Here is a 22,381-nt window from a genome sequence, read left to right on the forward strand (position 1 = left end):
CCGCGATTCGGCAGGCGGAAATCGCGGCAACATCGCTCGGCGTTTGGGGGGCTATTGCAAATCAACGGGCAACGCTAGGCGTCCCGCGATTTGCAATAAATCTCCGGATCGCGGGCGGAACCGCGGCGGTTCTGCCCGCGATCCATGCGCTCACATGTGAATGGAGCCTTATACTGGCTTTTGAAATTTACAAACACAGCAATTTAGAAATTGGATGAAAGGTTAAGCACTGGTAGATATTTTCTGATAGATATGTAGTGCATTTTATATACAACTATATAGATCAGACCAAAATGAGGAATAAATGAGGACAGACTTTGTTCCAAATAAGGGACAGTCTTTTTAAATCAGGGACAGTTGGAAGCCATGTAACATGCATTATCAATGACATCTGTGTTTCCTATCCAAAGGACGTGTGAGCACATCGATGCAGTGTTATAAGACCAGCGCCTAGCTAAAGCCACACGGAAAAGAGCACCGCACATGCGCAGTGTGAACTGTCAGTGTCAGATGCTCTGCGCATGGGCAATGTCCTCCAATCCACTTTCAGTTCCGGTGTGAACGGCGTGTTGTGCTTCCGGTGATCACTGTGTCGGGTCTGTTGGTTCCTAGCGGTGTCGTTGGGCTATCGTCACCTAGTATGGCTACAGCGGGCCCAGACTGCTCCCTTTCTGGGGCTCTGGTAACCCAAGACATGGCTTCCAGTGCTGTAGCTGTGCCGACATCAGAGAATACAGAGGAAAAGAAGCCAAAGAAGAAGGTGCTGAGCGAGGAGACGTACATAGAGGTGAGAGGGGCAGCATGGAGCTGGGATGTACTACAGCATGTACAATGCACATTCAGCTATTGAGTGATCCACAGGGATAAGCCTGCTTAATTCAGGGGGAGGAGGGATAGTGATCCTGGATAAACTGATCCCTCTCACTCCACACTAATATTTTAGGTGGTGCTAAATCTGAAACTGAGTGTAAACAATTGTGGGCAGGCAGGTATGATCCATGATATGTCACTTATGCGATCAGACTCACTTACCTGCCTGCCTACTTCCAGTGAATGAATGTGCATACCTGACACACTACAGCAGTGTCGGAATAACTGATTCCTGTGCCCATGTATGGGATGACATCATCCCACACCAGCCAATAAAGAATCTGAAAACTCTGCACCCGGGAGAAGATGACAGCGGCTGGCAAGGGAGGTAAATATTGCATTGCTGGAAAATGAAGGCGAGTTTAGTTATGGAATATCAAAAAGTAACCTATGGGGGGCTACCTATAGCGCTTGCTAAGTAGTGTTCTATACTCAAATGGTACAAATTAATATATATCTTCATATAATAGGTGATATATGTGCTTGGTGCAATAAATAATATCCATTTTATATACCAAACAGTTGTGAAGTATCAATGATTCAATTCCAAACAGTGTAAGTGTCACTTGATACAAACATATCCAGTGCAATAAATAAATAAATGCTATAAAAATAAATAAATTAATGCTTCAAAAATGTAAAATCAATATTGTAGTGCAAGTGTCCCAGAAAAGGTTTTAGATCAAGTCCATAAATAGGTGACTGTAGTGACAACAAAGTTCAAGTGGAGTTATCCTGATGTGCACTTTTCCAGTGCACTTAGGTGCAGGTGCTCAATGTTGGTTCCTATCACATATTATTTGTGACTTTAAGTGGCTCTCGTTCCTTCCCAGCGTGGTAAAGGTGGTAACTTACCAGATTCTGTGGGTCTTCTGTACCTTACTGCAGTGGTCCTCAACTCCAGTCCTCAGGGCCCACTAACAGGCCAGATTTTAGGTATTACCTTGGGGAGATGAAGACTAGAGTACTGCAATCACTGAGCAGCAAATTATATCACCTGGGATGTATTTCATTTATCTTGCAAACCTGGCCTGTTAGTGGGCCCTGAGCACCAGGGCCTTACGGTACTAAGACCACTCGCACTTATTGGCTCCCAGGCCAAGGTTGATTCCCCTGTGGTCCCTCAGTGGGGATGGTATGGGTGTCGTCTCCTCTTTCCCCGTCTCAATGGTTCAGGGTGTAAGAAGAAAATGCTCCAGATAGCATAATATTGCTTTAAAAAAGGTTTATTACCCATCCTTGGGTTAGATGCAACAGCAAAATATAAAGTAACCGTAATCGTGACAGTCTCAGGGACAAATACCGCTATACGCAGAGTGGTGAGCAGAGAGTTTCGGTTTGTGTTCCACCTGCGTAGCGGGCGTCACGCCATGCGGTCCAGTCTTACGCGTTTCATCATTTCCTGTGACGTCTTCAGAGGAGTTAAGTTATGCTTTCATTTTTTCCTGTATTTCCCGATTACCTGCTGGAGCACTAAAGTGATTCTAAACCCATTGTTATTTTTCTTTAAAATAAAAAACGTCATATGGTTTTACACAGAGCAGCGCCGATCCTCCTCTTTTTGGGTCACCCACCGGCACTCTTGGTTCCTCCCTGCCAAGCCAATAGTGTGTTTGCTCCAAGCTCCGTCCTGTGTTTCTGTTAACACACAGGCTGTGGCTCGGCTTTGTCCCCTGCTGTCTTCTTATTGGCTGTGGTTGACAGCAGCAGTAGCCAATGGCATGCCATTTTTTGGGAGGGAATGGGTACCTAGTTTTGACAGGTTTCCACTTGGATAGCCTAGGCCATTCGAGCAGAAGTTCTCCTCTTCCCCCCTCCCTGCTTGCAGTCTTCTGGGACATGTCACAGATCCCAGAAGACTGCCAGACCATTTGAGAGGCTCAGCGCAGCTCACACCTGCACAGTGGGCATCCGGCTGTGAAACCGCAGATTTCACAGCCGGGTGCTCACAGTTAAGATGCTAGGGAGAAGCGACGGCCTAAAAGGGGAAGTTCAGTTTTAAGGCCTCCTCCCCCAGCTCCTGCTTGTGAAATTGAGCTTTTGGGGAGGAGGGGGGGGGGGGTAAAGGGTACCCGATTTTTGACAAGTACCTGCTCTCACTTCCACTTCTGTCGCTTTAGGCGATCGGAAGCGGAAGTTCTCAACCCTCTCTACATGTCACAGAGCACAGCCCCACTTGCGTATGTGCAATGGGCACCCAGAGGTGAAGCTGCAAGCTGTCACTGTCGGGTGCCCATAGTGACGGCGAGGGAGGACACAACTGGTGGGAGCACACTGCTGGATCGTCGGATGTGAGTGGCTGTTTATCAAAAGTCTGCAGCTACAGTTTTTGCAGCTGCTGACTTTTAACTTTCACTTCAGGGACTGGAACTCCACTTAAAGGTGGGGGGGGGGGCTGCATGCAGAAGGTTTTTTACCTTAATGCATTCTATGCCTTTAGAACCAGTTAAAGCTTACCACGCATTACAATCTGGTTGTACAATCTCTTTTAGATCTACTGACAAGTATATAGTACAAGAGCCTGCTGGGTTTGAATTCTACTTTTTTAAAGTATTACTAAAAGCAATTTTTTTATATATATTTTTTTTTACTTTTGAACAGAGTTGAGAAGAATTAGAACTTCTGTTTTTATTGCTGTCTGTGCCTCCCTTTGGGACATTCACCCTGTCTATTTTTCCTATTCACCATTATCATCAAAAGTGAAAGAAAAGCCTAAATTTTGGGTTGTTCCCAGAAAAGTAATATAGGGAAAATCTTCTAATGGGGCCACTAGTTCTGGTGACAATGAGGGATTCCCTCACTTTGAAAGGATTTTCTGTCACTTCCTGTTTTGGCCATGGGACAGGAAGTGAAAGAAAATCTCCCCAATGAAACACAGATGGCAAAAATAAAACTGCCAGGGGTTATAACCCTCCCTTACTTTATCAAAAATGTAAAAAAAAAAAAATATTTGCCTTTAGTTCTACTTTAAGGAGACAGTGCTAATTTTCAGATGCCACATTTACCAGTGAACGTTGTGCAGGATTTTTCCAGCCCTGCAGCAAGGGCAGCATCAAGCAATGTGATAATTGTTAAAAATGCGGTCACCGGTTCAGTGCAGAAAGGAATATTTTCTTTTCAAAGCTGTTGGCCTGTTCTGTATAAACACAATTCTTTGACATGGACTATGTGATTATCCATGCTAGTTTTGTCAGAAATTCAGCATTGGGTGGCCCTTAAAGTGGAAATTTACCCATAACAACTTGATCAAAAAATAATGTTCTTTAGCAAGGAACATACATTCCACATGAATAATTATGCTACCAAATGAGTGTGTGCTGTAAATTGCCTCCAGCATTGCTCCTGTTTCTTCTTGCTGGAGGCTGCTTTATGCTGAAGCCCAGAGCCCCTGAAATCATAAAGTAGAACTAAACCCATCGATTTAAGACCCTTTTCACATTTGTGAGACTTGTCCTGTGACTTGGGACTGCAAGTCGTACTCCATGAGTACCATTCATATCTGTTCGACTTCAAAGTAGGCCCTGCACTACTTTGGTCCGACTTTGATGTGTTTTGAGGTCCATAGCCTTCAGATTACACAGGCATTGCTTCACATCCAGTCAAAATCGCAGCAAAATCGAGTGACTTTTAGGTCGCACAAGTGTGAAAGGGGCCCTAATGGTTTAAAGAAAACAGTTGCATTCCTGGAATGCTGGGATAGCTAACTGTCACATACTCTTGTGTCCTCAACCAAACTATCAAGCCATCATAACTGATCACATTTGCAACACCACGGCAGTTGAAGATGAAACAGAAGCAACTTCTTTGGCTGTATTGGGTGGGAGGGTTTAATTCCGCTTTAAAGCGGAGCTCCACCCAAAAGGGGAAGCTCCGCTTGTTTGCTTCCTCCCCCCCTCCGCTACCACATTTGGCACCTTTCGGGGGGAGAGGGGAGCAGATACCTGTCAAAACTAGATACCCGCTCCCAATTCCATGTAAGATAGCCGCAATTGTTTTGCTCTTTTTTTTTTTTTTCCCCCAGGCTTGAACTCCTTTTTAACTAGATGACGCCAAGGCTATAGCCTAATGATCAAAAAAGTAAAAATAAGGTGCGGAGTGGGGGGGCCCACACTGGAAAGGAAGTATCCAGGGGAGGGAGCCCACTTACATCCAGGGCCAGACAGACAATCTCCCGCTGGCCCTGTAGGGCCAGAGAGCCACCGCAACCGTGGAGCTAATCAGAGAAAATGGGTAAAAGGGAAACAGACAGACGTTACCTAGAAGGGTTGCAAACAAAGGGGATGCTCAAATCTGACAAGTCTAAAAATAGAAAAACTTTATTGATAAACAGAAATGCATCTGGTACAATATCCAACAAAATTGGAGTGGTGACACCACTGGGAAGCCAAACACAGAGAAAATCAGAACACAGACATTATAAAACCAAAACGGAGACAAAGACACAGAACTAAATACTTCTGAATACTGCAAGGGACATTTATATGATTTACCTCCCAAATCATTCGGACATAAGTCGGGACACACTCATAAAGACATAATGAGAGAATTCTCTGATCAAGAGACAATCGTGCAGATTCTAACGCCGAGGGGTATAGATACAAGAAGCGAAAGAAGGAGATTAAGGCAGAGATATTTACTGTTATTTTCATGTTTATGTGGGTAATCCACAGGTGTATATATAGTGCATTATAGGTAGTACAGACCACAGTAAGCACTCTATACTGGGTCCCTTGTAGACCCATGGATTCTGAGGTAGCCTCTTGCCTTCCATATAGTTGGAGGTAGTCTATATCATGTAAATCCTACACTAATATACATGCCCCACAAAGATATTAGGACATTGTTCTCCTGTTCAGAGGGGGTAAACTAAATATTGTTATTGTTACTAATGGTACCAATCTTATTAGTATATATGAACAAGAGAGAAAGCCCTATAGATAGACCCATTTGTACACAAATATCTAAGGGCTAGGGCCCTGCGCTGCACTGACCACGTCTATATTATCAATGCTGTCATGCAGAAGCAGTACGGCCCCTGAGTACCAGTAACTCGGAAATGGACTTCTACTGTTAACCACCCCCAGACATGGGCTAGCTACCATGATATCCATGGTTACAATGATACACCCCGGCATGCATGCAGTGGGTCTGGCAATGAATATGGTCTGACTGGTCTGGACCACACACTGTTGCCCACTGACATCCATGCCTGATCGGTCCCTGTGTGTCTGTTGAGGTATGAGGCGCATGTGTCTTTGTCTCTGTTTTGGTTTTATGCTGTCTGCGTTATGATTTTTTCTGTGTTTGGCTTCCCAGTGGTGTCACCACTCCAATTTTGGTGGATAGTGTACCAGATGTATTTCTGTTTATCAATAAAGTTTTTCTATTTTTAGACTTGTCAGATTTGAGCATCCCCTTTGTTTGCAACCCTTCTAGGTAACGTCTGTCTATTTCCTTTTTACCCATTTTCTCTGTATAGCCTAATGATGGCTACAGTGCGGACCTAAATTGCCAGAAGGGCATACATTGGCGTCCTCCCGTGCATGAGCAGCCTGCGCGCTCCCTGCGGAGCGCACCCGGCTCGCTCTGTGATTGGCGAGTCCATGAGACTCGCCTGATCATAAATCGGAGTAAGGTGGCGATCCCGCACCCTTACCACGTGATCAGCTGTCAGCCAATAACAGCTGATCATGTAAAGTAAACAGCAGCCGGCGATCAGCTGTTTTTTTCTCCTCACACTGTTAGTGTGAGGAGGAAAAACAAAAACGATCGCCGGCTGCTGTCAGAGGGACATCGGTCCCGAAGAGGAAAGAATTTTGTGCCCCCAGTGCCACTCACCAGTTTCCACCACCGCCACCTACCAGTGCCACCTATCAGTTCCAATCAGTGCCACCTATTAGTGCCCACCATTGCCCATGAATGCCCATTGGGCCCTTCGGTGCCACCCATCAGTGCCACCTTATCAGTGCCACCTTAGTGCCCATCAGTGCAGCCTACCAGTGCCTATCAGGGCCCTTCAGTGCCGCCTCATCAGCGCACATCAATGAAGGAGAAAAATGACCTGTTTTCAAAAATTCATAACAAAATATAAAAACTGTTTTTTTTTGTTTTTTGTTTTCAAAATTTTCAGTCTTTTTTTGTTTGTTCAGCAAAAAAAAAAAAAAACCCCAGGAGTGAATAAATACCACCAAAAGAAAGCTCTATTTGTTTGAAAAAAAAAATTATAAAAATTTCATTTGGGTACAGTTTTGCAAGACTGCGCTATTGTCATTCAAAGTGCGACCTCGCTGAAAGCTGAAAATTGGCCTGGGCAGGAGGGGGGTTTAAGTGCCCAGTAGGCAAGTGGTTACGTTTTTCAGCAGATCGGCCTCTACCTACCAGTGCCTAAAAATGGAGAGCAACTGAGCATGTGCAGAGCAGGGCGAGACAGTGTATTACTGGATTTTAAACCGTGTAGACCGTTCCTTTGTTTTACATTGCTATACCTGCAAAAAGGGCCAACCTGCAGTGATCTAGCAGGACTATTTCTGACTAAAGTTCCACTTTAATGAAGAACTCTCACATTTTTTTCATTGTTCTGTCCCCCAGAGGACAAAATACATATAATATTGTCCTTCTTCCTGCATGTTTTGTAAGTCTAGCTACAAGGTTGGACAGTATGCGTCCCTTACCCCCGCGGCTGTACAACATTGTAATTGGCATCTTAATAACTGGCTCCCATCACTTGCCGTCGACAAGCAGCGGCAGGAAGAATGCAGGGGAGAGGGGTGTTTGTCAGCTTCCCGTCCCTCTGCATTTCTCTTGTCTTCAGCCAGTGCTTGAAACCCAAACAAGTGCTGATTATTAAACAGCCATCTCCTAGCTAGCTACAATATTGGATGGCTGTGGAGAGAGGGTTTGCACCTTGTATGTTCTAGTAGCTATGCTTACAAAGCATGAAGGGACATGGGTTAATGTACTAGATGTTATTTCCCTCCTGGGGACAGAACACTGAAATAAATTTGAAATGAGAGCTCTTATTTAATGGTTTGGACCTTCTAGAGTGCTAAATGTGTTTTCTAACCCAGTCAGGTAGCGTTTCCCTGGGAACCCACTCAAATACCTACCCTGTCCCCTCTGCCACTGTGACATCTCTTATTGTGCTTTATCCTTTTAATGGGATCTTTTCTTTTATATTAATTGTGATCCGATGGTTAAAGATTTTTGTCAAACCAGAAAGTTACTTCGCCTCTAGAACAATGGTCTCCAAACTGTGGCCCTTTGTCTGCCCCTTGAGGCACGATTCCCTCTACTGACACCAAGGATGAGGCACCATTCCTTTCAAGGACACCAATAATAGGGCAAAATTCCTCTCCCTAACACCAATGATGTGCCTTTTTTTTTTTTTAACCTTTTTTTTAATCCCACTGACCACCAAACCTGAGACATTGTGGACTCCCATTGATGCTGGGGCATTTTCTACTCCCCCTGGCCACAGTCCAGGCCCTCCTAAAGTCTGAAAGGCAGTAAACTGGCCCTTTTTTTTTTTTTTTTTTTTTTTTAGGAAGTTTAAGACCCCTTCTCTAGAACAATCTATTGAGGCAAGGTTTATGTGGTCATTATTGTTTTTTTATTTATTTCTCCTATAGAATCTGCAGAAAATCATCCAGAGAGATTTCTTTCCTGATGTAGAAAAGCTGCGGGCTCAGAAGGAATATTTAGAAGCAGAAGAGTCTGGAGATCTTGAGAAGATGAGGCAGATAGCTATCAAGTTTGGGACATCGGGGAAGTTCTCTAGAGATACTCCATTATTACCGTGTAAGTAAATCTGACAAGCTATTGTAGTTTTAACCAGAACATCAATAAATTCTTTAGCAGGCAACACACCTGTAATGATCTGATCCTTCAAAGAAGCAATTCCAGGGGTTTTAAGCCTTCTCATAAACCCAGTGAAATGACTGTCCTCAGGTGATACACACACACACACACACACACACAGAGATTAAATAAATCCTCATACATATGTTGTACCTGTTTATGAGCAGCCATAGCTCCTGTAGAGCCTTCTAAAACACACAGATCAAAGGATTTTTTCTCATCTCCAGCAGACAGAGTGGGGACCTGTTGTGACACAATACAGAGCTCCAGTGAAACCCGAAAACTCAGTAAGGGAAGGAAGATCCCTTTCTGTACACTGACATAGGGAAATATACAGAGCTGAGGCTGTGAGCTGGGGGAATCTCCCAGGAGGCTGTTGTGTTGGCTTAGAATTTTAGCAATAGCTTATGCAGATAGAAGAAAGTAGAGAGCCCAGAGAGGAATGACACTCGGTGCTCTTTATTGAGGCAAGTACACACTATAGAGGGCTATTCTTTGTTCATTTATCATATCTGAGGTTCACAACTACTTTTAAATCTTTTCATTTAACCACTTAGGGACCAAGCCTATTTCTGATACATGTTGTTGTGTCTCTCTCCTCTCTCCTCTCTCCTCTCTCCTCTCTCCTCTCTCTTCTCTCTTCTCTCTTCTCTCCCCCCTCTCTCCCCTCTCCTCTCTTTTCGCGCACGCTGGGATGATGGCAGAGCGGCTGCTGAGCCGCATCGGTTGTTATCTTCTGAAAGCCGACCTCCGATTCTAAAAATCTGTACCAGGTTGATGCCTGCAACGTACAGATATGTCAGTTTGCGGGAAGTGATTAAATCTGACAAATATAGATCTTTTTCAGTACTTGATTCCTTTTGACCTATTTCTTAAAGTGGAATTGAAGATAAAAAAGATAATGTGGGCTGAAAAATGTCTGTCAAATGAAATCTCCTGAAAACTTTGTGGATTTTAATTCGGGGTCCTGTGGAATCTGGTGCTCCAGTTTTCTCTGCATTATTGGATTATGGGTGGCCACTCCACGTCTTCATGTACCATGCAGGACCAACAGTGGCTGCTGGTCTTGCATTGTATGTATTTATGTCAGAAAGAAGAGATGCATCAAGACTCATTCACTTTAAATAACAAAGCATTGGATACACTGGCATTTTTTTTTATAATTTTTAGAAAAACCTGGCATTCATCTTTAATGGGAGCATTATCTGTGCCATTTGAGCTTGAACACACTGCCCATGTAAAGCAGAAAATATATATATATTTGAGGGGGGCACATTTTCCTTTAATACCTTGTGTGGTTTTTTTCATATCTGATTTGGTCATCTAATTGAATGCATGTCGATCAGATATTTGAATGTATGTATGAACTGCATTACAGTATAAATGTAAACATGTAAAGGAGATGTACAGCCAAAGCTCGTTTGGCTGTACATCTTTGGATCACAGGAGTACAGTTCGTTTTGCACTCCTGTGACTCGTTTTCAGCAGAGAGTGGTCTCTTCTGCTGACGTCACAGATGTCGGTCCAAGCTCCGCATCATCACGACCGCAGAATCGGGATCCGCCAGGTGCCAGGACCGATGCTCAGCGCTCCAATGAGTGGGGAGGGGGCAGAGGGGAGAGCTGCTGACTGACAGGCAACAACTCTCTAATCGGTAAGCTGTCAGAACCGAGCGATTGGTGGTGTTCAATCGCTCGGTTCTCAGTTTAGAGATGCCGGACCGATGCTGCATTCACCTAGGTAAGTATAACTGGGGAAAAACGCAGAACCCCATACTTCTCTTTTAATGCCATTGTAGGGGTATGTAGACATGAATTTTTGCATTGATGCACTTTTGTATTATCAAAGATAAGATAACAGGACGCACTGATACTAAATGGTGTCTTATTGTTTTCCTATCTCTTTATCTTTATTTGGGGCATAATTCATTTTAACTTTGGGTATTATCTTTATTATATAATATACTAGATTTTTTTTATGGTCTGGATTAAAAAAAGTAAAATGTAAAATAATTAGATCTTTTAAGGTTGGTTAAAAAATGTAATACTCTATATGAATATTTCGTAGTGTAAAGTCCAGCCAGAAAGTGGTGCTTTGGGCTCCTTTTTCACACTAACAAATGACTTACTCAATGACTACCAGACAGCTCAGATAAAGCTTTCAGGCACATAAAGCAAGCCAAAAGGCAGAGCCATCTATTATAATTCTAATTTAGTTGTATTATATTTTTTAAAATAATAGAAAGTATTACTTTTCCACTAATTTGTACAGTCTAAAAAAATGTGTGTGGTGCAGCTTGATTATGTGTTTTGTTCAATCTTTAGATGTTACACCTGCCACATTTGAAACACCTGCTGGTATTCCTGGTACACCTTCTTTGGCTGCAAAGCACAGAACAGGAGATGAAGGTAAGACAGTCTTCAAGCGTTTGTAACCCTAAAAAAAAAAAAAAAAAAATGGATACCCTTTTCCTTTAAAGCATGCTAAACAGCACAGTGCTTGTGCTGTGTAATTTGTCCCTTTGTATAATGTAATATCACCTGGCTGCTCCTGCCTGTTCCTTTGTCTACCTATCTCTGCTGACCACAGTAATCATGGCTGCTAAACCCTGACACCGTGGTCAGTTTATGTGCCTTAATCATCACTCTATCTCTGATCTCTGTCTCTCCCTCTCCCCCTCCCTCCCTGCGTGTCAGTTCCGATGCCTCTTTCCCGCCCCGCCCTTCCCCTCCTTCTGCTCTTCCCTGTGGCATGCAAACATTATTAAAAAGTAACTTGCATCCTCTCTTTTATCAGGATCTAAGGTAGTAGGTGTCTGTGTTTTTTTTTTTTTTTTAGATCTAATAATAAATTCCTTTTTTCACAGTGGTCATGACATTCTTCTGCTTGCCGGCTGATGTCAGAGGGTTATCTCAGCCCCTCCCTCTGCATACCTTACATTGGGGAAGCAGAGCAGAGAAATGTCCTGTGACTGCACATCAGTGCTGTGAGATAAGGTACTTTAGGATTAGAATTAAAAAAAAAAAAAAAAAAACAGACACACAGTACTTTAGATCTTGCTAAAACAGAAGAGATGCAAGTTATTTGTTATTCTGACTTCAAAACCATTTTAAGGACTATTCTCATGTAGTGTATAAATACCATGGTCCCCATCTCCTGACTTGCTTCATAAACTCTATGTGCCTGTCTCACCGAACTTTTGGAAGGTGTGGACATTTGCAGGATTCCATGCTCCCCATTTGATGGGCATGTACTAGGGATGCACTGAAATTTTTGGCCGAACAAAGTGTTATCAGCATTCTGCCGAAAAAGGTGCCGATAATGGCACCAAAGACGCACGTGATTTTCACGTGATTTTACAGCCATTTTACCACAATTTTACTGTGCTTATGGTGTGTTTTTCATAGGACATATAACTCATAAATCACCCCAAAAAAGTAACACGGGTGCGTTATTGATCCGTTCTTGCTGCGTTTTCAATGCATTTCAACAGGAAGGTGCAGTTTTTTTTAACTGACTAAAAATGCAGCAAGCAAGAATTTTAACACCATAACAGAAGTGCAATAGAACAGTGTAAAGACGTACATAGAGTTTAAAGGGAAGCATTTTTCTTGAGCTTTTCTTGCACTAAAGGTGCCGATAATGGGCAACAATAAATTCATATTTATTTACATTTATGATATTAGTTAAAAAGTCGAATATAATACAATGATATATAAAAGTATATATATTTTTTATAACTGTCAATTTCAGTTTCAGCCAAGTACATCCTGCATTTTTGGTTTTGGCACGAAAATTTTTATTTTGGTGCACCTCTAGCATGCACCACAATATATGGTTACTGGTCATGCATTTTCCACATCTATGACTCGCATGCACATCTACCTGTCCCAGTCCATCTCCCTCCTCTTGTACCAGTAACAAACAAATGGACCCTGCCCGCACCTATAACTGGCCTGGACCCTGCCCGCACCTATAACTGGTCTTCACAGCAAGGAGCACATGGAAGGGCAACGCATGCAAAACAAAACCAAAGAAAATTCCCAGCTCAACTCACCAACCAGTTTGCTACCAACCCAATTATCCTGTCTAATATATTGCATTAAAAACAGGGGTTTAGTTAGTACACGTTTGCAAATACATGTGTAAACTGCAGAGCTGCTTCAAGGCTCCCCAATATTTCTGCAGCCTTAACTCTTGTAAATTTATGAGAACCTCCACAGTGGAAACATGCATTCTAATAGGTACAGGGCAGGTGAGCCTGGAGGTAGCTCATCCCTCCTTAAAGGCACAGGGGCACACTGGACATCCAGCACATTGCACAATGGCAGCAAAGGTATCTACCGTGTCCCCTCACCAATATCCATGGCTGGTATCGATACCTTTGTTGCCATTGAGCAATGTGCTGGGTGTCCAGTGTGCCCCTGTTTCTGTATGTCTTCTAGCCTTACTGGCTTTATACTGAAAGATTTGGTATTTGCCATCCATGAAGGTTAAAAAAAAAAAAGCAATTGGGGAGGGGGGATGAGCATAATTGTCGTATTTGACTAAAAGCCAAATTATGTGCAGATATCTGTGCCACATTTTCATAAATCTACACATTTACTGTGCAGTAACACTTTGGCATCCAACCAATAATTGCATTTCAGGTTTAGTTTTTAATATTTGTGTATCGGTGCATATTCAGTTACATACCTATCCTAAGTATAAACCCTATCTAAAAACGAATTGCACTTTTGCAGCAGAAGGCGAGAAAACAGAAGAGGAAAGTCGGGAGCTTCCCTGCCTTGATAATTTTTTAGCAAAACACACTAGTGAGGACAACGCCTCCTTTGAACAAATAATGGAAGTGGCAAAGGAGAAGGAGAAAGCACGGAATTCCTGGCTATATGAAGCTGAAGAAGAGTACAATCAGGCAAGATAATGTTTATATTTTCCTTTTAATGGCTGATTCATAAGATGTACAATGTTTGCATGAATACTTATGTACCTAGTACTCTTTTAACAGTTGATTTCACATTTATGAAATGTAGATTTTTATCCCTAGTAGACCGATAGTCTGCAGTGGTTATCATTGTTTCTTTTCAAATTTGGAATCCTGGGTTTGAGTCCCCAGGAGATGGATATTGAGATTGTATGTTCTGATTGTGTTTTTTTTTTTTTTTTTCTCCAGGTTATTCCCTTTTCAAATAATAATAATAGTACTAGTAGGATAAATTTATTTTACCTACATTGCCCACTATTATTTACGGTTTGCACAGGGACATTATATTGTAAGCTTTCCTAGAGAAAGGGACTAATGTGACATAAAGCAGATGTTTTCCTCAGTTAAAACTATATTTAAAAAAGTGCAGTTGATATGGATATCAGGAGATATTGGCAGCATAATTTATATGTAAATTCCAGCATTACCTGTAAAAGTCAGGCTTGCTCCAGCCCTTCTACAAGCTTTAGCCTTCATTTTGGATCATTAATGACATGCGACCTGTTTGGCCATAGGGAGGCTTGCCAGATGGGAGGGAGAGGGGCAAGGAGCAACTACTTACCGAATAGTTGAGATTTTAATATAAATGTGTCGATCCACTATTGGTACACCGTATTCCTCTGCTTATGGATTTTTTTGATGATATACTTGGTTGCCCAGGTTTGTAACAGGTTTACGCTAACTACATTTCTGTGTAATGGACTTTCCTGCTCTTTAGTTAATAAACCTTTTAATAGTAAGCCTTTCTGGTCAGGAAGAAATTTCTTGTACACATGTATTTTTAATACAAACACATAGTTGCTAAAACTATAATCCACAAATGTAAACTGTATCTAACATTAATCAGTTATTGTAATATTCTTTCTCTCTCTATCTTTTCTCCCCAGCGGTTTCAGAAAAACCTGGCTCTCCCTTCTGCTGAATTGCAAGCCATAGAATGTGGAAAAGCAGGGCTAGACACCTGGGAGTACAAAACGCATAACACCCTCATGTACTATCCTGCAGGTATGTATTCTGTGAAGCACTAACATTTTCACCAGTAGCATAGGGCATTAAAGCTATTAGCCTGTACTGACTGAGGTAGGCTAGTAAAAATTTCAAACTAAGAATGTTTATGGTTTTCAGACAGAACTAAAACATTAAAGCCCAACACTGGGCTACAGTTTCTCTCTCTCTCTCTCTCCTAAAGGCTTCTAAGGTCTTGTTCACACAACAGTTCTTATTGCTAATTTGTAGTTGGCTCTGACCCCTTCCAAACGCTCTAATACCATTGGGTCTAAAATTATACACTGAGCCAATGGCATTGGTGGGAGAAATATGGTGGCAGGGAAGGCCAAACACTGGCTCTAGTGTTTAAACTGCAGCTGGTACAGTGTACTCTCTTCTCCAGAATTCACATTGCCCACCAAGTAACTGATTGCTGCAGGGGTTTGTGGTCAGTTCAACTAAGTTTTTTAGCTTAGTTGGTGGGCTTGCTGCTGCCCATACAAATGACTATGGGAGTGAAGATGAGCCCTGTGCTGTTTTATAATGATAGGTGGTCGTTTACATTTTTCGGATTTTTCGAGATGTGCAAAGAGAGATCACACAAACACTTGTTGGTAAAATCAAACTGTATATAACAGTTATTTAAAGCGGAGTTCCACCCAAAAGTGGAACTTCCGCTTTAGGTAGTCCTAACCCCCTGACATGCCACATTTGGCATGTAATTTTTTTTCACCAGTAATGCCGGCGCCGCCGAGACAAGAGGAAGAGGATCGAGGCTTCGGGTGGCCGCATCGCTGGACCATGGGACAAGTGAGTGTGTGTTTATTACAAGTCAGCAGCTACACTTTTTGTAGCTGCTGACTTTTAATAAACACAGAAAAGGCTGGAACTCCGCTTTAAGAAATAACAGATAAAGAATAAAGATAACAAATGTAATCATATTAGAAAATATAACAAGAATACTTGGCTATAGGTAGAATTTAGATGCTCTTCCAAGGGTCCCCGCCCATTTTCCAACACCTTGGCAGATGATCAAGGCAGACACGTGCTTATCGCAGTTCTGTTAGTTTATTCCAATTTTGGCTGTAGTATATACAGGACTAGTGAGTAACGACCAATGGTAACTGTTTGTAAAGTGATATCACTTTTTAAGTAAGATGGCACAGGTTTCCTGAAAGGACTTGGTGGGCTTTTCTATATGGTCAGTTTGTAGTGATTATTCCTATTAGTATTAGGTCAGGTTATTGTAAAACCATACTTCTATCCTTATATGGCCCCTTAACCAGGTTTTGGAGGCATTCTTATACATTAGTGAGCCACAATCAATGAAAAATGAATTTCTCCATCACATGCACATTTCTTTTGGTAGTTTTTATAGAAAACTTTAACATGTATTACGAAAAAAGATGATATTTACAAAACTCACACCTTGGATCTTCTATCAAAACACTAAGAAAGTATACTACTGACTATATGTACAGAGTTTGGAGTGATTCTGAATTGTGATGAACAAAATAATTATTTACGGTAACATCTCGTACAGGTGTGCCAGATAATGATCTCATCTTCAAGAAACCTCGGGAGGTGGTCCATAGAAACACACGTTTCCTGAAGGACCCATTTAGTCAAGCCTTGAGTAAAACACAGCTCCAACAAGCAGCTGCCTTGAATGCACAAGTAAGGCACTTTTTTTCGTATTGCTTTTGTCTGCTTTCTTAAATTGTATTGACTCAGTAATCAATATGTTTTTTTTTTTGGTGTACAGTATAAACAAGGGAAGGTTGGCCCTGATGGGAAGGAACTAATACCACAGGAATCCCCAAAAGTCAATGGCTTTGGATTTGTGGCCACTCCATCACCTGCTCCTGGTATGTACATAGCAAATGTATGTTGGTCTAGTCATAGAAGATTTGTACTTTATATAGCCAAAACAGAACCTTGGTCCTAAACTAACACTAAAATGTAATTTTTTTTTATCATCACAGGAGTTGATGAGTCCCCTTTAATGACTTGGGGTGAGGTTGAGAGCACTCCTTTTCGTTTAGATGGTTCAGAGACCCCATATATGGAAAAGGCACCTGGTCCATCATTTAAGGTAAACATACCTTCCTTTTAACACAGATTCACTAAATCTGGAGCACTCAGAATCTGTTGTAATTGTGCATGGTAGCCAATCAGCTTCTAACTTCAGCTTGTTCAATTAAGCTTTGAGAAAAAAATCCTTGAAGCGGATTTGTTTCTTTGCAGAGTTCTACCAGATTTTGCATTATTTTTTCTTTGCAGAGCTCCACCAGATTTTGCACTATTTTTAGTAAATGTCCTCCAAAGTGTTCTATCTGTGCAGCAACAGGTGTGATGTGTACTTCTCATATTTGTATACACGACTCCCCCTCCTCCTAAGTAAGCTTTAAGTGTTGCCTTACCGCTGCCTTAAGTAATGCTGCATATTGTTTGCAATAAATAGCAGTGTAAATACTTTTTTTTTTTTTTTAAACCATTATTTTCCTAGTGGTTACGTGCCTGCACAGCTCCAGGCAGCACTGCAGGGGGTGGCCAGGGGAGCACACAGGGGGGCTAGGGGCAGCAGGACCTGGATAGGAGGGGTGGCGGCATATACAGGAATCGATCCTCTCCATTTTCCTCACGCAGCCATTGAATGCCTATGGGAGGGAGGGAGGGAGGGAGGGAAAAGCGACTGCAGGAGGAGAATGAAGGGCACCAGTTCCTATATATGCCACTGCTCATATTAAGGTGTACAGGTGGCAGGGCTGTATGGGCCCCCTGGAGCATGGGGCTGGGTCGCTATTGCAACCACTGTAGGTACACCTCTGTTCTAGTCATTTTCTGAGTCTCTGTCCCCCAGCTGCAGCAGTCATTGCCCAGGACCCGGAGCTGTGCAGTCACATGACTGCCAGGAAAAAGATAAAAAAAAATATTTGTCTGTTATTTATTGCAAACATTACACAGCATTATTGAAGGCAGCAATACAGATTACAACTCATTTGAAAGGTTAGTGATTGGATTTATGTATAATTAACAAGCAGCAATAGGGGAAGAGCAATTGTTGGACTGTTTATAAAGACATAAGTTCTGTGGCTGACATCCTAAAACACCGCCACTTACTGTATCCCTGACCTGGTTTAAGTAAGCAGGTCAAATCGTAACAATTCCTGTCTGCTTGACTACTAAGACTGTTGATTCACCAATAGTCTAAAGCAAGCAGAGTAATTAATCAGTAATGCCCCATACACACGTGCAGATTATCTGCAGACTTTTGTCTGCAGACTTACCTTTTCTATGTAGTGCAAGGGCCTGCCGGATTGCATACAAATTGAAAGTGTTTAGGTTTGACCTCATATTATATGGTTTTGGTAAGTCTGCAGACAAAAGTCTGCAGATAATCTGCACGTGTGTATGGGGCATAAGAGGAAAAGAAAAAGTCAGTGAAGAGCCATGACAAAGAGTAGTGAACTCTATGGGACTTTAAGGACTCCCCATCACAGTGCTGTTTGCATTTTATGATGCAAGTCAGACTGGTACCACTGCAGTGTCCAGCAGATAGTGGGAGCCAAGTATTGAAACAGGGACTTAGATGACAACACCGGAGTCTGCACCTCCAAAGTTTGCAGTGGCGGTGTCCATATATCTATTCTGCCAGGCTCCCTCTAAATATGTTTGATCTATTTTTTTTCTCACTTTGCGTTTTATTGGAAACATTAAAGCGAAGTAAAGCCCACTTTGTGATTTATACCTACAGGCAAGCCTATAAAAAGGCTTACCTGTAGGTGAAGTGAATATCTTGTAATCGTGCACCATTTTAGGAGATATTTACCCTGCATGCAGCCAGTGACATCACTGACCCATGCACTCTGAAGGTCCGGCGTATCTTGCTGGAACTTCAGAGCTTCGTACCAGGACCGAAAGCTCACGCGCACATGCGCGGGAGTAACGTCATCAGGGTTTCGGCCAATCACACAGTCGGAGTGCGCAAACCCGAAAGAAAGACTGGGAAAAGATTTCAGCCCTCTCAGTGGTGACAGCGTGCCGTGGGAGGGCTTCGTTCCAAGGTAGGTAGCGGAAGAGAGTAAAAAGAACCCCAAGAAAATCTTTAAGTATATAAACCGTAAGAAAGCGAGGCCAGAACACATTGGCCCCATAAAAGACGACAAAGGAAATATGGCCACAGAGGACAGAGAAAAGGTGGAAGTGTTAAATAATTTCTTCTCTTCAGTCTTCACAAAAGAATCGGGGGCTACACTAACCCAACTGGTAAGGCTAAACTAAATAATACACCTCAGGAAGTACCGCCATGGCTAACTAAAGATAGACTTAGAACTAAACTTGAGAAACTTAACATAAATAAATCACCGGGACTGGATGGCTTGCACCCGAGGGTTCTTAAAGAGCTCAGCCAGGTGATTGCCAGACCATTATTCTTGATCTTTTAAGGATAGTCTACAGACGGGTATGGTGCCAGCTGATTGGAAAAAAGCCAACGTGGTACCAATATTTATAAAAGGGCCAAGATATATACCGGGTAACTATAGGCCGGTCAGCCTAACATCAGTAGTCTGCAAGATTTTGGAGGGGATGTTAAGGGACCACATACAAGACTTTAGTAATGAAAATATTATTATTAGTAGTAATCAACATGGATTCATGAAAAATCGTTCTTGCCAAACCAATCTATTAACCTTCTACGATGAAGTGAGCTGCCACCTAGATAAAGGAAAGCCTGTGGATGTGGTGTATCTGGACTTTGCAAAGGCATTTGACACCGTTCCCCACAAACGCTTACTGTACAAACTAAGGAAGGTAGTTATGGACCATAGGGTGAGTACCTGGATAGAGAATTGGCTCCAGGGGAGAGTTCAGAGGGTGGTGATAAATGGGGAGTACTCGGATTGGGCAGGAGTGGAAAGTTGGGTCCCCCAAGGTTCTGTCATGGGGCCAATCCTGTTTAAATTATTCATAAATGATCTAGAGGAGGGGATATCCAGCACAATCTTGGTATTTGCGGACGATACTAAACTAAGCATGCCAATATCTTCTATGCAAGATGTGGAAACCTTACAAGAGGATCTGAACAAAATAATGGGGTGGGCAACTACATGGCAGATGAGGTTTAATGTTGAAAAATGTAAAATAATGCACCTGGGCATCAGTAAAGCGAAAGCAAGCTACTCTCTTGGGGGGGAAACCTCTGGGTGAGTCTAGGATGGAAAAGGACCTGGGGGTACTGGTAGACAACAGGCTTGGCAGTGGCATGCAATGCCAAGCCGCTGCAAGCAAAGCCAACAGAATACTGGGATGTATAAAAAAGGGGATTCACTCCAGAAATAAAGATATTATTCTCCCACTCTACAAGACTCTGGTCCGGCCACATCTGGAGTATTCCGTCCAGTTCTGGGTACCGGTCCTCAGAAAGGATGTGCTGGAACTGGAGAGAGTCCAGAGAAGGGCAACAAAAATAATTAGGGGAATGGAGGACATCAGCTATAAGGAAAGACTACAAGCACTGAACCTATTCTCTCTGGAGAAGAGACGCTTGAGGGAGGATATGATATCAATGTACAAATACTGTACTGGTGACCCTAGCATAAAGAACAAACTTTTCAGACAAAGGGAATACAATAAGACACGTGGCCACTCACTAAAATTTGAGGAAAACGGTTTAAGCTTAAAATACGTAGGGGGTTCTTTACTGTCAGAGCAGTAAGGATGTGGAATTCTCTTCCACAAGCAGTCGTATCAGCAGGGAGCATTGATAGTTTCAAAAACCTATTAGATGGGCACCTTAAAGACCACAACATACAGGGGTATACAATGTATGGTTAACAGCAAACACACACACACATCATAGGTTTAACTGAATGGACATGTCTTTTTTTCAACCTCACAAACTATGTAACTATGTAACTATTCTATAATATGCTAATATTCGATGCATACTAGTACATTATACAATTGCCTTACAGGTGTTTTTTTTTTTTCTTACAAACTGCGTTTTACAACCGGTTTAAGGACACATCTGCACTATGATTTGCAGTAAAGCACAGCTATATGCATTTTACTATAATGCGTAATACACAGTGTAGTGCATTGTGGTGTCACCCTAAAGCCCACAAAGCACATATGTGTGTTACGGAGTTCTGCTTTGAAAAAAATGTGCAAGTCCATTAAAATATGCCTTGTGATGCATAGGCTGTCTTATCACAATGCAATTAATAACATTGTTAAACCATTCTGGAGCTTTATGATCTCAGGTACTGAGGAACAAGTGACTGCTTTGCTCCAGGCATTTTGTACAGTACTCTTTGTCAGCAAAGGCTATTAACAATAAAGGAAAGTATTAAAATGTCTAACAGGCAGGCATTACAAATATAATGGAAAATTTTGGCTTTTATTAGAATTGTGTTTATTAATATTTCCCAGGCATTTTTAGTGAAGTTTAAGACTTGAAGTTAGAAAATATGACCCATAAGGTGTCAATAGTCTTCTAACCTCTAGGGGTGCCAGCAGACGCCACTGACCAAAGCTTACCTGGGGGAGAAGGCAGTCTTGTCCTGCTTGTCGTCTGACGTTTGTGGGCATTTTTAACACAACAGCTTTTCTATGGTTTGATATTCTTCTACTGTGTTATAATAGATTCTGGAACCTGGCCGCAGGGAGCGTTTGGGTCTGAAAATGGCCAATGAGGCAGCAGCAAAGAACAGAGCAAATAAACAGGAAGCATTAAGAAAAGTGACAGAGAATCTAGCTAGGTAAGTGCAGATTCTATAAATACAACATTCTATGGTACTTTTTTAATATTTGTACCTTTTTTGTAAGAATTTCTGACTTTTATTTATAAATATGTTTTTTCTCCCACAGCCTCACACCCAAAGGTCTGAGCCCATCCATGTCTCCTGCTCTTCAGCGTTTGGTGAATAGGACTTCAAGTAAATACACTGATAAAGCTTTACGAGCAAGTTACACCCCATCTCCTGCACGTACAGGCTTGCATGCCTCCAAGACACCAGGAGGATCTCGTCTAACACCCACTATAACCCCCACTCCTGGAGCTGCTTCACGGACTCCTACTGTTCCAGATTCTACTACCATTACTGATAACCTGCTGCATTTACCCAAACGAAGAAAAGCATCAGATTTCTTCTGATTTCAAAAATATACACTGTAAATTATAGACTTTTATACATTGGCCTGATTTCTAAGTGACTTGGACAACAACTGATTGTTATTTGACACACACACAAGATTAAGGAATTGCAGAATATGTTTACATCTCTTTTTGGAGATCATTTATATGAAAATGCTAATTTAATAGCAACTACTATGTGTATTTTTTAATTAATATTATTTAAAGGTGGAATCTGTGATTAGATATTTCACAAAGCTGTTAAGGATATTGTTTCGTATCACTTTATTTTCCCAAAAATAACCCATACACATTCACTAGCTAATGGCCCTGTATTCTATTTTTCATGAAAAGGTTTCTTTCTGTGTTTTTGTCTCCTTGTAACATCCTCTGAGCCACAGAACTTCTCATTTTCCCTTTTACTTCTGTTTATTTGGAATGAATAGCGCACTGCTCTATTCACAATAAACATCCCATAGTCCATCTCAGGAGCGAGCAAAAGAGGGTGGCTATATTCGTACATTTCAGTGGGACCATGGAGAATG

General features: G+C 42.0%; 1 protein-coding gene across 1 annotated transcript; it reads left to right on the top strand.

The window, feature by feature from the left end:
• The first annotated feature begins 566 nt into the window (after positions 1–566).
• On the top strand, positions 567–22,063 carry ESS2 (ess-2 splicing factor homolog). Its single transcript, XM_082242978.1, has 10 exons — positions 567–787; positions 8,499–8,667; positions 11,052–11,135; positions 13,470–13,642; positions 14,599–14,716; positions 16,242–16,375; positions 16,464–16,566; positions 16,684–16,793; positions 21,347–21,462; positions 21,572–22,063. Exons 1-10 carry the CDS (start codon positions 641–643, stop codon positions 21,855–21,857), a joined length of 1,440 nt encoding a protein of 479 aa, XP_082099104.1. The 5' UTR covers positions 567–640; the 3' UTR covers positions 21,858–22,063.
• The last annotated feature ends 318 nt before the right edge of the window (positions 22,064–22,381 follow it).

This window comes from Pelophylax lessonae, assembly GCF_965119305.1.
Source record: "Pelophylax lessonae genome assembly, chromosome: 1".
NCBI classification, from domain to species: Eukaryota; Metazoa; Chordata; class Amphibia; order Anura; family Ranidae; genus Pelophylax; species Pelophylax lessonae.